This window comes from Musca domestica, unplaced genomic scaffold (genome assembly GCF_030504385.1).
Source record: "Musca domestica strain aabys unplaced genomic scaffold, Musca_domestica.polishedcontigs.V.1.1 32, whole genome shotgun sequence".
NCBI classification, from domain to species: domain Eukaryota; kingdom Metazoa; phylum Arthropoda; class Insecta; order Diptera; family Muscidae; genus Musca; species Musca domestica.
Window position 1 is genome coordinate 3177524 of NW_026712311.1, and position 15012 is coordinate 3192535.

The 15012-nt window shown below is 33.7% G+C and overlaps 1 protein-coding gene across 1 annotated transcript in view; it reads right to left on the reverse strand.

Annotated features, from left to right (window-relative positions):
• Positions 1-201: 201 nt before the first annotated feature.
• LOC101901807 (carbonic anhydrase 2) overlaps positions 202-15012 on the reverse strand; it is a 31606-nt gene continuing 16795 nt past the window's right edge. Inside the window, exons 2-3 of the mRNA XM_059125184.1 lie at positions 937-1352; positions 202-863 (exon numbers count right to left, since the gene is read on the reverse strand). Coding sequence (XP_058981167.1) covers positions 501-863; positions 937-1352 — 779 coding nt within the window. The 3' untranslated portion in view covers positions 202-500. The remainder of the gene's footprint in view (positions 864-936; positions 1353-15012) is intronic.

Here is a 15012-nt window from a genome sequence, read left to right on the forward strand (position 1 = left end):
TTTTGCAACTTTTACCATTTTTTCGTTTGGGGAAACGAAACACACACACACGCACACATGGCGTAGATGTTTTATTAGCCTAGCATTTGATGAAATAAATATTTATGACAAGACCACCCATTCAATTTAGTTAATCAATAAAAATAAATAAAACACCTTTTTGTTATATTAAATTAATAATCATTTATAATTTATTTATTTAAAATAACTCTAGAATTTATTGCCATAATCAGTGCATTTCACAACAATCAGTGCTTGCAAGAAAGAACCAAAAAATAAAACATTTAAAATTAAAAACAAAAAACCAAAAAAAAACAAAACGAAAACTCAAAAAAGATCACTTAAAAGAGGAGGGGTAATTCACAATCACTCCCTCCCTCCTTGGGGAAAATACTTTCTAAATTGCAAATAAAGCAATAATACCGTCAAATTTTTATTTTCTTTCGCTCTCTCTCATCCTGCCAGTGTGTCATTAATTTTGCTCTCTCAACGGCCCACCTTTAGTGCTCACCAAATTCACGCAATTCACGATTACCCAATGGCAAGGGGGGACGGAAATTATTAATCACCTTGCCGTTCAATTCATTGCATGGACAATCTTCTTTTACGTCATAGCAGTTCAGGTCACGCATAGCTTCCAATTGTTCGTGGGACACTTCAATGGGTGTCTTGAAGACAATCCAAATGACACACTCCGAGCAGGGTGGAGTGGTAAGGGAGCCCTCGTAGGTCCAATAAGTGGTGGTGCTGGGCAACAGCTTGGCAGGATCACAGCCATTGGGTAGGGTGACACGATCTCCCTTGTGTTTGATAAACTGCAAAAGGCTTGTGATTCTATCGAATTCCTCATGATGGAGACCGGGCTGCAAATTGAAAAAAAAAAACAACGTTCAAATTTCATTTCAAATACCGAACATAATTTCTATTCCCCCTTACCTTCAAGAAAACACCCAACACCGCTAAGCCATCAGGCTGGGCAGCAGCCTCATTGAAGGTCTGGTATTTGGTTGTATTCCAATGGACCAAATGCAATTCACCGGCATAGGAAACACCATCGACAGTGTGCTCCGAACCCTTGCCATCATTGCAACCCCAATGACAATGGAATTGTTCCAATTTATAGATGTTATCACCCAATGGACCACCGGTTAATTCCGATTCGTTACCATTGACATCAACACGCCAGCAGTAGCCAGGATTCACCAAACTCTTGGTGTGCTCAGGAACGTATTTCCATTTGAGTTGAGGAACTTTTAAATCGCTACCCTTCTTGCAGACGGCAGTGTCAATATCGACGGGCGATTGGCGAGTACCCTTGGCCTCAGGGAATTCAACGAACCACTTGTCGGGTCCTATTAGAAAAATAAACAGAAAATAAATTTGTTAATAAAATGAAGCTTCATTTGAAAATTTATACATTTAAGCTAAAGTTACAAAATTTCAATTATATAAAAATCCAGCTTAAAACTTAAAGGTAAAATACGATTTTCGTAAATCTCTCTAAAGTGCTTAAATCTTTTATACGATAATTATCGATAAAATTATCTTCATACAATTTTGATGGATTTGATATGTGGCCATCTACCATTAAGTGTGTTTCTAACGGATGTTTACACAATATAAATTTTCTTGAATCAGAGTTACAAACTTAGAGAAATGCGTTCCACGCCGTATAGCGTTTTTCACAGACAATAAATGCTAACAACAAATTATGAAAAAACGGTCGAAATTTGTTAAAGAACAATAGAAAATGAGAAACAATGAAAAAGTTGTATGGTAAATACAGGGTGAGATGAAAAAACTGCAACCAACTTCAGATGGAAGAAATCGGCAACATCAGTAGAAATGGTTCGAAAAGTAAAGAAGCGACTTCGAATCGAAACCCGCGTCGCAGTGGCCGAAAAATGGCTCGTAAGCTGAACATATCGCAATATTCCATTCGGCAAATATTGAAAAATGAGCTCGGGGTAAAGCCATTGAAATTCCAAAAAGTGCAGAACTTAAACCGCCTCAGAAAGAAAATAGACTCAAAATAGCTAAAGAGTGGCTTCGCTTGGCCGAAAGTGGTGAACTTTGTCCAGCAGTTTGTAAACAAACAAAATAATCATGTCTACTTGCCAAAGAGGTCAGCTAAAAATGTGCACCTTTGGCTGGCCACTAGAACAGAACTCAAGCGCGGGCCATGGTTATGGTGTGGGCCGCCATAACACCCGATGGTCGATCTCCGCTCGTATTAATCGACCGTGGCATCAGAATAAATGCCGAATATTATAGCGAAAATATTTTGGAGGGTGTATTAAAGCCTTGGGCACGCAAACATTTTGAGCCGCAGACCTTGGACATTCCAACAGGAATCAGCACCATCGCACTCAGCACGCGCCACCCAAGAAAGGTTACAAAATGAGGTTCCTCGCTTCATTTCCAGCGCACAATGGCCACCAAAATCTCCGGATACCAATCCGTTGGACTATTGTGTCTGGAGTATTTTGGAAAGCAAGGTTGGCTCTAAAAAATACCAAAATGTCGATCACCTCAAGCAAGCGCTTCGCCGGGAATGGGCCAAAATACCGCAGAGCAACATTCGAGCAGTGTGTGACGGTTTCATTGGCCGTTGGAAGGCCATAATTCGTGCCAAAGGCGACCAATTCGAACAAATATTTGAATATCCTCCACCATTTGGAACAAATTTGGCAATTTTCAAAAAAAAAAAAAATCCGTTAAAAACTCTGTTAAAATATTAAAAATACTGAATGAAACCGTTTTATTAGGGTCTAAACGACGACGTGGACCCACATATACAAATGCGAAACTTGAAAAAAAATATCGGTAAATAATGTCGCTAAAATCATCAAAATACCGAATATTTTGAAGTACCTATAGATGAGGCCTCTACGAAGACGTGGACCTTCACAGACAATTTTTTGTCATAGGCTGTTATATCCGACACGAACTTAAAATGCCAACTTTGAATGAATTCCGCTGAATATTGTCGCTAAAATCATGAAAATACCGAATATCGGGAGATACCGTTATATAGGGGCTATACGAAGACGTGAACCTGCACAGACAATTTTCTGTCATAGGCTGTGGTATCCAATACGAACTTTAAATACCAAATTTGAAACAATTCCGGTGAATAATGTCGCTAAAATCATCAAAATTCCGAATATCGGGAGATACCGTTATGTGGGGGCTCTGCGAAGACGTGGACCTACATGAACCATTTTCAATACCAAAAGTCCTGCAGACATAATATACATTTGAGTAAAATTTTATCAATCTACTTCAATTCGTTCGGAAGTTAGAGTGATTTCCACAGACGGATAGACGGACGGATATCTCTAAATCGACATAGAATTTTATGCTGATCAAGAATATATATATACTCTGTGGGGTCTAAAATGTATATTTCGAGGTGTTACAAACAGAATGACAAACTTAATATATCCTCCATACTATGGTGGAGGGCATAAAAAATAACAGACCACCCTCGTTCCAGGTTGATGCTTGAGGATAGATATTGAAATCTCTGCTTTTTAATTTGCCATTATAAGTGTACGCAGTAAAATTAATTTTTATGATTGCTATATTATCTCATAGGTGAGGAGGTGATAAGAATATAAATGAAATGATTTATTTACACAGAACATATGGGATATCCAACATTGTTCCGTGGTTCCGTTTGCATAGTTTAAAACAATCGAAATGAAAGGAAGAATTTATTATTTACGTTTAGTATTGTTATAAATTGTATCATTTTATGAGATTACAAACACGTATAATGTGCTGTTTCAGATAAGGAGATATTCATGAGAAAATTTAAAGAAAATATATTAGGTCATATCAAAAAGAATCAGTGGCATGGGAACAAATTTTTGATATATGGATAGGTTGAGGTCGGTAAATTTATTTTAAAGACACCTGTACTTGGAAATATTGGTGCACCTTAACTTTCACATGACCACATCACACTCGTAGTTTTTTTTTTGCAATGCCCTACCCTATCTAGCCAATCTAGTCATGAGTCGAATAAAATATATTTTCTTGCGTTCAGGCCCAAGATTTATTGCCTTTCGGGAAAAGCTACCGCTATCAGCATTTGTCTCGGGTATTAATGACAAAATTTATTTGTTTAGATACCACAAAAAAAAAAAAAGAAATTGCAACCGAACCAAATTCCAAAAATACAATACATTATACAGTCTTAATAATCGATACTGTCAATACCGGTTGGTGTTAATATATCAAAATGTCGGGAACCCGGATTTGTAATAAAGAAAGAAGAAATAATAATAATAACAACAAACCAATATTCATACCGGGTATAAATTGTGATAAGAATTTTTTTATTTTTAAATGCCACTGTCAAATGTGGGTATAACGGTGTTGTGTATTTTATTTATCACAATCTTATGACAGGGCTTTTGTGTTGTTTTTTTTATATGGATTGTCATAATTGATGACCTGTGATTATATAATTAAATTATGTGTAATGTTGTTGTTGATTGTCTGGGCTGGGTGGCTGACTAACTTACAGACTGACTGACTGATCACTGGCACAGGTTAATTAGCTATTGTATTTTTTGTTGTTGTTTGATTGTTTGTTTGACATTACATGATTGACGTACAATTGCACTACAGTAGGTCTGTCCGTTAAATTTGTAGTAATCACGGTAGAAGAATACAGGAAGATGCATCAACGCTTGGGAGCATTGATATGTCAAAAAAATTTTAATGTCTTTTCAAATATAAGTACATTTTTATTTGTTTTCTTATGCACCGTCATTCGGAGGTTATTATAATTCGCGTTTTTCAACAATTTTTACAAATTTAAATAATTTTTCATTCAATATTTTCAATTCCAAAATTGGTTTGACAGTTCGTTGTCCCAGCAGCTGTGTCAATGCGTCTACCTATATTCTTCTACCATGGTAGTAACACATTCTAAAAGCATGTTTACATATACTAGATTCTGTGGATTTCAAATGTCAGTTTCATTACGTCTACGTCAAATCTTAAATCTTGTGGATTTGATTGAAGGTATAAGTAATGGCATTGATTTCGTGTGTGAAAACATGCCTGAAGTTTGAAAATGGATATGTAAACATATTGTTAACAAAATAGATACTGCAATATCTTTTTATGTATTTTTTTAATTTTAATACAATTTTCCTTACCCTCTTTTACATATACAAATAAAAGATGGGAACTGGTTCTCAATGAAGTTAAATTGGACATAGCTAATTACATATATTGTACAGATGTGATGCGATAGCACAGTTAGGCCCATGGCAGAAGAATACAGGTAGATGCATCAACGATTGGGAGCATTGATATTTCAAAAAATTGTAAATATCTTTTCAAACATAAGTAAATTTTTATATGTTTTCTTATACGACGTCATTCGGAGGTTATTATAATTCGCGTTTTTCAACAATTTTTACAAATTTAAATAATTTTTCATTCAACATTTTCAATTCCAAAATTGGTTTGACAGTTCATTGTGCCAGCAGCTGTGTCGATGCGTCTACCTATTTTCTTCTACCATGGTAACAACATATTCTAAAAGATTGTTTACATATACTAGATTCTGTATGACTAAATGTCAATTTGATTAGATTTAAGGTATAAGTAATTACATTGATGTCGTATGTGTAAACATGCCTGAAGTTCGAAGATGGATATGTAAATATATTATTAACAAAATAGATACTGCAAAATTGTTTATGTAATTAATTTTAATTTCTAATACAATTTTCCTTCCCTTGTTTATACAGGGAGAAGGAGCAAGTACACAAAAAGCTTGAAGTCATGGCTAGGCACATTTTGTGATATTTCATAAAGGGATTACAGAGCCGCACTAAAATCCTGCCGTCATTTAACACTATAATTTGACATTAATATGCCTAGCCATGACTTCAAACTTTTTATGTACCAAGGAAAGTCGTTGGAGCAATCCAGCATTTAATTTTAAATAAATCTTTTGGTGTCTCGTACCATCGCTCGTTACCGTGATACTGGAAGGGTAGCCCGACTTCAAGGAAGTGGACGGAAGAAAACAGCAACATCACCAGGAAGGGTTCGAAAAGTAAAGAAGCGATTTGATCGAAACCCGCGTCGCAGTGGCCAAAAAATGGCTCTTGAGCTGAACATATCGCAATATTCCATTCGGCAAATATTGAAAAATGAGCTCGAGGTAGTCATTGAAATTCCAAAAAGTGCAAGAACTTACACCGCAACCGAAAGAAAATAGACTCAAAAGAGCTAAAGAATTGCTTCGCTTGGCCGAAAGTGGTGAACTGCCGAAATTGGTTTTCTCCGTCTCCGATGAGAAAACATTCGTTATCCAGCAGTTTGTAGACAAACAAAATGATCGTGTTTACTTGCCAAGGAGGTCAGCTGAAAATGTGCACCTTCTGTTGGTCAGCAGAACTCAAACACGGGTCATGGTGATGGTGTGGGCCGCCATAACAGCCGATGGTCGCTCTCCGCTCGTATTAATCGATCGTGGCATCAGAATAAATGCCAAATATTATCGCGAAAATGTTCTGGAGGGTGTATTAAAGCCTTGGGCACGCAAACATTTTGGCCGCAGACCTTGGACTTTTGGTTACAAAATGAGGTTCCCCGCATCATTTCCAGCGCACAATGACCACCAAAATCTCCGGATACCAATCCGTTGGACTACTGAGTCTGGAGTATTTTGGAAAGCAAGGTTGGCACTAAAAAAATACCAAAGTGTCGATCAGCACAAGCAAGCGTTTCGCCGGGAATGGGCCAAAAACCGCAGAGCAACCTTCGGGTAGCGTGTGACGGTAATAGGCTGTAGTATCTATTACGAACTTCAAATACCAAATTTGAAACAGTTCCAGGAAATAAACTCCCTAAAATCATGAAAATTTCGAATATCGGGAGGTACCATTATATGGGGCTATACGAAGTGAACCTGTATACAAACATTTTTTTCATAGGCTGTAGTATCCATTAGGAACATCAAATACTAAACTTGAAAAAAATTCAGGTGAATAAGGTCGATAAATCATCAAAATACCGAATATAGGTAGATATCGTTCAATGGAGGTTATACGAAGACGGACCTGCATTCGAACTTTTTTGTCATAAGTTTCAGTACCCATTAAGATCCTCTAATACCAAATTATAAACAATTTCGGTGAATAATGTCGCAAAAATCATGAAAATATCAAATATCGGTAGGTATCGTTAAATGGGGGTTATACGAAGACGTGGACCTGCATACGAACTTTTGTTGTCATAAGTTGCAGTACCCATTTAGATCCTCTAATACCAAATTATAAACAATTACGGTGAATAATCTCGCTAAAGTCATAAATAAACAGAATATCGGGAGGTGCCGTTATATGGGGGCCATACCAAAACGTGGACCTGCACATACAAATTTCTGCCATAGGCTGCAGTAGTCATTACAAACTTCAAATACCAAATTTGAAACAATTCCGCTGAATAATGTAGCTAAAATCATCAAAATACGGAAAATAGGGAGATACAATTATATGGAGGATATACCAATACAAATAACCATTTTTAATACCAAAAGTCCTGCAGACATAATATACACTTGAGTAAAATTTTATCAACCTACTTCATTTCGTTCGGAAGCTAGAGTGATTTCCACAGACGGACTGACATAGAATCTTATGCTGATCGAGAATATATCTACTTTGTGGGGTCTAAAATGTATATTTCGAGATGTTACAGACGGAAAGACAAACTTTATATACCATCCATACTTTCGTGGAGGGTATAAAAAAGACTTTCACAGACTATTGTCGTTTATAGAAGACAAGCTGTCTAAAAATACAACTCTGATTTACAAGCACATTTCGTTTGAGAACTAGTTCTTTGGTTCTCAGAGAAGAAACATTATAAACGTTTTTGACAAGCAATGGAAAATCTGTGGTAAAATTAAAAGGATAACGTCATGCAATCATATGTTTTCAATTTTTTTCAAAATTATTCATTTGACAACATCTCATTGTCAAAATTTATATTTATAAATATTCGAAAAACATATCAATGTCAAAATGTCAGAGGTGGGAAACGACTTTCAATGAAGTTAAATTTGACAAATTTAAGAGAATTATTTGAAATAAGGTTACCTTAACTTATTGTACCATGATGCATACCATTATACTAACGCTTGTATACATCGGTAGGTCAAAAATTTTATTTTTTTTTTTTTTTCAAAAATAAATAGATTTTTATGTTTATGTTACTATACGACTATAATCGCGGGTGGTTATAATATGCATTTTTCAACAGTTTTAACGAATTCAAATGAATTTTCATTCAAAATGTTCAATTCCAAAATTGGTTTGACAGATCATTGTCCCAGCTGCTATGTCGATGTAACTACCTGTTTTCTTCTTCCATGCCATAAACTAAACAAAGACAAAACATCTGGCAACGTTCTATAACAATTGCTACAAATTGTCATGTAAACCCTTTTGACACTCGTAAAAACATGTTAGCCAATTCCTTATGCTACCCAGCCATATGTCAATTTCTCACATTAGAAAGCGACTTTGTAATGCAAACTCATTTTCTATTTTTCATAATATTAAAAAATACCAGACTTATCACTTATTCTACTGGAAACTTGTGAATTGCTTCTGGTTTTACTATTCTCAACACATTGCACTTTTTAATGGGCATTGTTAAGAATGCGAAATTATTATTATAAATTTCTTTGTGTGGTTAAGTGTTTAGCATATGTTGATGGAAAAGGAATTAATTGCATGCGGGGCCAATATGGATTGAGCAAATTTTGATGACGCCTCGAATGCATTGACCAAAACTTAATGGCTGGCATATGGAAATTTACCATTTTTATTTCCATTTGGTCATGTCTGGTCTGGAATAAATTTAAGTGTGGTGTTGGCGTTGCTGATTAATTGTTACACTCATATCTCCTGCAAAACTGATACAGACGGATAGCAAGACAATGCAGAAATTTCGTTATCTACATATGTGCATATAAACATTGTGAAAGGGACAGTGTTGAGATCTTGTAAGGAAGTCACGTACATTATTTCCCATTTGGTTTTATTCCATGGTTGGGGATTATGCAATAATATGGTAAGAGACTATTTAAAATGCTACTTTCGATAGATTATAAAAATGATTTTATATTTCTTTAGAAATATAAAAAGAGAAATTAAAGGTGAGAATACATAAAACGCTTTTCTGACTGGCTTAAATCATCAACTGGCTTTTTTTATGTTAATTGAAAGTAGACCATGAAAATTCTCTTTTAAAAAAATGATAACAGAAAATGATTTAAAAAAAGTGAACCACAAAAGAAAACACAACTGCAAATAAAATAATTTTATCAGCTGATTTCTGCGTCAGACTTGCCGCATGTCAAAAGTTGGGAGTAGATCAACTTTAATCCGTCATGGCTCTTGTGAAACATTCTTCATTAACATATGAGTAAACAGTTCAGCTGTCTGTCAAATACGTTGCCGCAACCTTTGGACCTTTTCGGAAATGTAAGGTTACGCAGTTTTGAGCCTGTTGTTTATTTTGGTTGCAATTTGGAATGCGAAAACCTCGGTAAATAAAAAAATATTCAATAAATAAGATTTGTGAATTCAATGATTTCCCTAGTGTATCAGTCATTTTAGCTGCTTTCAGACGATAAGGGGTTTACATATGTGCTGTCATTTTAATTATCCATGTGTATGTCAAATTTACATATGACTCGTAATTCTTGCTATCACACACTTGCATATGACTTTTTATTTCCTTTGTTTACATTGTATTTTCGAATACATTATAATGCTTTATGGAGGACTTTTTACTGCTAATTGTGTTTTTTCGATGAAAATAGGGCTCGCTGCGATCGAAAAAGTACATATGTAATTACTCATGTATTTCACAACTGAAATGTCGTCCACATATCACACGGTGTGAGCAACATCTACATTTGCCATTTTACATATGACTCATAATTCTTGCTATCACACACTTGCATATGTTTTTTACTTGCTTTGATTTCATTGTGATTATATAGTATTTTCTAATACATTTTAACTACTTTATGGACGATTTTTTGCCGAATATGTATCTTCACACAACGAACAATCAAAACTTTTGATTAAATTGTATTTTTCCGATGAAAATAGGGTTCGCTGGTATCGAAAATCACACGGTGTGAGCAACTTCTACACATGGAAAATTTGACTCTGCATATGTAAAACACTTATCGTCTGATAGCAGACATGATATAATTAAGAAGGTAAAGTCATTTCAAATATGAATTTCCATCTTTGCATTTTCTGTAAATTATCTTGTCAAATTTTACTGTCCGATTTTGTCCCTTAGCTTCTTTGCTCTTTTCCAAAGAAGGCAGCCAATGACTTAAGCGAGTCAAAATAGCGTTTTGTGTATTTCTCACTTCTCGCGCGCCATTTGTTTCATAGATGCATTCATGGTAGAAGAATACAGGTCTATGCATCAATACTTGTGAACATTCATATGTCAAACATTTTAAAATGTTTTGAAAAAATAAGTAGATTTATTTATATTTTTTTACGGGGGTGGATATGAAATGCATTTTTCAACAATTTTTACACATTTCGATCATATTTCGTTCAAACTTTTCGATTCCAAAATTGTTTTGACAGTTCATTGTCCTAGCAGCTGTGTCGATGCAACTACCTTCTTGCATCTACATGGTTGCATTTTAGAACATCTGAGGCATGCAATGTTGCCGGACGCTGCAATTTCAAATATATGGCGCCGTACACGCAGTGCAATGTTGCATTTTCGAAAAGGACCATTCATGTAGAATATAGGTAGACGCGTCGACACAGCTGCTGGGACAATGAACTGTCAAATCAATTTTGGAATTGAAAATGTTGAATAAAAAATTATTTAAATTTGTAAAAATTGTTGAAAAAACGCTAATTAAAATAGCCTCTGAATGACGTAGTAAAAGAAAACATATAAAAATTAACTTATATTTGAAAAAATATCTACCTGTATTCTTCTGCCATGGGACCATTGTTAGTCGCTTCTTAGGATGGCTGGCCACACAAGAAATCAGCCAATCTAAAGGGATCTTTGGAAGTTTTTCCTTTGACAAATGCCTATTTTTTAACTGTCGATGTTACTAACTTTTTGTACATAGCCCTGATTTATCATGAATTACTACACGACCTATATATGCCCCACCTTTTCTCTCCGCATTTCATTCAAAGAAATTAAAACACACCTTTTATTCTCCAAAAAAAGTACAAACAAAAGACAATGCCTTGTTTACATTGTCATAATACACAAAAATACACCAGATAATATTTCAAATTGTAAAAGTTCAAAACACACATACACCAGTTAAATAAGATATCAAAAATTCCATCTGCAGATACAGATATCACGTGCCGAATATTATTCATGTGACTAACAAAAACTAGCAGAAGCTATATAATCAAAAACAAAAAAAGGAAGAAGAAGAAGATAACAAATAGACCCACCCTCTCAGCAAAGCGTTATCCCCATAGATGTGATTAATTAATGATTGATATAAATTAAATTGGTTCTAAAACAATTAACGCCGAAGTGTCAACAATAAAAAACAAGCGTGGGGAAATACAGACTAATTAAACATAATTGCGGTATCTTCATATGATAAGGCATTTTCAAACACGTTTTGTTTGTATTTCTTTTGTTTTGTGTTTTTAAAATTCTACAAAGTAAAATTTAATGGTGGCGTCTGGTGAAATGTACGTTTTTATGATTGTTAATGATAGCTGTTTAAATTACACAATAAAACTGATATCAATGGGTTGTTGAGATTTTTATTTTAAATCAGAACTTTCCACTTTTTTTAGTTCTAAGGGAAATTTTTTACAAATACGGAAAAGAAAATTTTGAATTTGATATATATTGGTAACTAATTGCATTCATTGAAAATGTCGAATTATATTGTTTTACTATATCCTGAAATGAGTGAAAATAGCATTCATCCACTTTGAGATTATTTAAAAGTGACAATCAGCTGATGTTTGTTTATCTCCATATCGTTTCGCGAAATCCCCAAATAAATACTAATTGTCTACATTGACTTTAAGATGATTTAAATGATAATCAGCTTATTTTTGTTTGTTTTCCATTTTTGACATTTAGCGGGAAATCAAATAAACAACACAAAAGGAATTTGGTACCATGTGTAACATGGCATAATTTTATAAGATAAACATGAGATGTGCAATTAAAAAAAAAATAATAATAACCCATAGTAGAATTAAGAAGGTAAAGACATGCAATCATGTGCTTACATTTTTTTTAATTATTATTTTGACAATATCTTGATGTCAAAATTTATATTTATAAATTCATGGTATACACAGAAATCAGAGATAGGAACCGGCTTTTTATTCAGTGAAATTTGACAAGATAAATTACAGCACATCCAAAGATGGATATGCTTATTTGAAATTACATTACCTTCTTAATTTTATCATGCTAACTAATTGCATTCATTGAAAATGTCGAATTATATCGTTTTACTATATCCTGAAATGAGGGAAAATCGCATTCATCCACTTTGAGATTATTTAAAAGTGACAATCAGCTGATGTTTGTTTATCTCCAATTCGTTTCGCGAAATCCCCAAATAAATACTGATTGTCTACATTGGCTTTAAGATGATTTGGATGATAATCAGCTGATGTTTGTTTGTTTCCCATTTTTTGACATTTAGCGGGAAATCAAATAAACAACACAAGAAGGAGGTGATTTTTTTGTGTACTTTACCATGGCATAATTTTATAAGATAAAAATGTGATATTTAAAAAAAAAAAAAATAAATAAATAAATAAATAAATAATAATAATATTCCATGGTAGAATTAAGATGGTAAAATCATGGAATCATATGTTTACATTACTTTTTCAAAATTATTAATTTGACAACATCTCATTGTCAAAATGTATATTTATAAATCCATTGTATGTGCACAAATCAGAGATGGCTTTTCTGACTGTCTTAAGTCATTCGCTGACTTCTTCGTAGAGGAACAATGGAGTTTTAGCTTGACTTAGTTCGAATTTGGCCCTTCGCTCTTTTTCCGCAGAAGCCAGCCGATGACTTGAGCCATCCGGAGAAGCGTTTTATGTACTCTCCTTTACGGTTTGAAATTCCTGGCATCTACATACTATAATAAGAAATTGCAACCTAAAGATCGTGATAACAATGTGGATCGGAGAATATAGAAAATTTTCATTTTACTATTACCGATAAATTTACTTTTTTAGATTTGTTAGTTATTTTTATCAAGAGACACATGCGTATATAAAAAATTAATAATTGTTCTATTTAATCGAAGCGACAGATGGCTATATTATTTAGTTTTGGTAAAAAATTGCCACTCGTCTTGTGTAAATAGTTATGGAATTTATTTTTATATTAAGGGTTGCCATTACAGATTTGGCTAATGAGATTACGTCGTTAATCGTCGACGCTTGGGAACATTGATATGTCACATTTCTTTAAACGTTTTTCAAACATCAGTAGATTTTTATATGCTTTCTTATACGACGTCAATCGGAGGTTGTCATGATAAGCATTTTCAAATTTGAATAATTTTTCAATCAACATTTTCAATTTCAAAATTGGTTTGACAGTTCATTGTCCCAGCAGCTGTGTTGGTGCGACTACCATGATTGTTCTACCATGGTATATACGATAGGATTTTGTTTTTTGTATAGTCGTCACAGCGAGAAAAATATCCTTGTTTATTTATTTTAAAAATGGAATAGTCGCAAATACTTAAAAAAAACTTTATTTGTTTTTCTCCATCTATTTTTTTCAATTTTATAGATCAATCAAAATATCAATGCCATCATTTTCAAAAAAAAAAAAATAAAAAAATTAGATAAAATATTTATATTTACACTTTTGTTTTCTTCTTTGTATCACCATCCAGTCTACTGGAATATAAATATTTTTGTTTATTTTGGCTGTTAGTCAAATCAAAATTTATTTGCAAGAAATTTACATTTTATTGCGTCGACTTTGTTGATCAAAGTTTGTTTTCATTGTGTGTTAATGGCACAATTTCAAATTGTAATAATTTTTAAAATAATTATGGCGAAAAATTGGACTCGTCAAAGCTCTGAGCCTTTAAAGAAAGCAGTGTGTGTTAAAAATCCATAAAAATTAAAAACAAAACAAAAGCACCAAATGTTAAAATTGATTGTATGTGAAAGACAAAAAAATATGTAAACAAATATGTAGAAGGCTAAAAGAGGTGAAATACACCCACAGTGGTAATGTGGACGAAATGTTTTTTAGATATGCAGTAATGTAAACATTTCCTTGTGTAGAATTGGCCATATCGTTAGATACATGGACGAAATTTCAATTGTGAAATACATGAGTGAAGTATATATGTACTTTTTTTTCGTCGGTAAAATATAATGACAGTGATGAAGATTATCGAATCAGTGAGTATGTGGTAGTTAAATACAACTCTGATTTGGGACAATGTGCTTTGTGTAAACACGTCTCAAATTCTTATAACACTTTGAAAGACTGAAATTTACATTTAATTTTTTACTTCTTATTTCAACCCACTGTACAGCTTCTGTGTTTAGTGTGTGAAATATTAGTATGCCAATTATGTAATTTAAATTACAAACGTCTATAATTTTTAAGCGCCTTAGCGTCTTGTATGCGTATGACATAACACAAATGTTTTTCATATTTTCCAATGTAATACTTTTATAATTTAGCATTGTATGCATTTAAGGGGTTTCCCCATATGTGTTTGGCAACATGTTTCGAAAAAAAAACCATGCAACATTTCGTTGGAAACAGTGGTTTATAAACATAACGAATAGATACATAGAAGAATTTTTAAGGTGAGAATACATAAAACGCTTATTTGCCTGGTTTAAATCATCGGCTGACTTCTTTGTAGAGGAACATAGGAATTTTAGGTTGACTTAGTTCGATGTTGGTCCTACG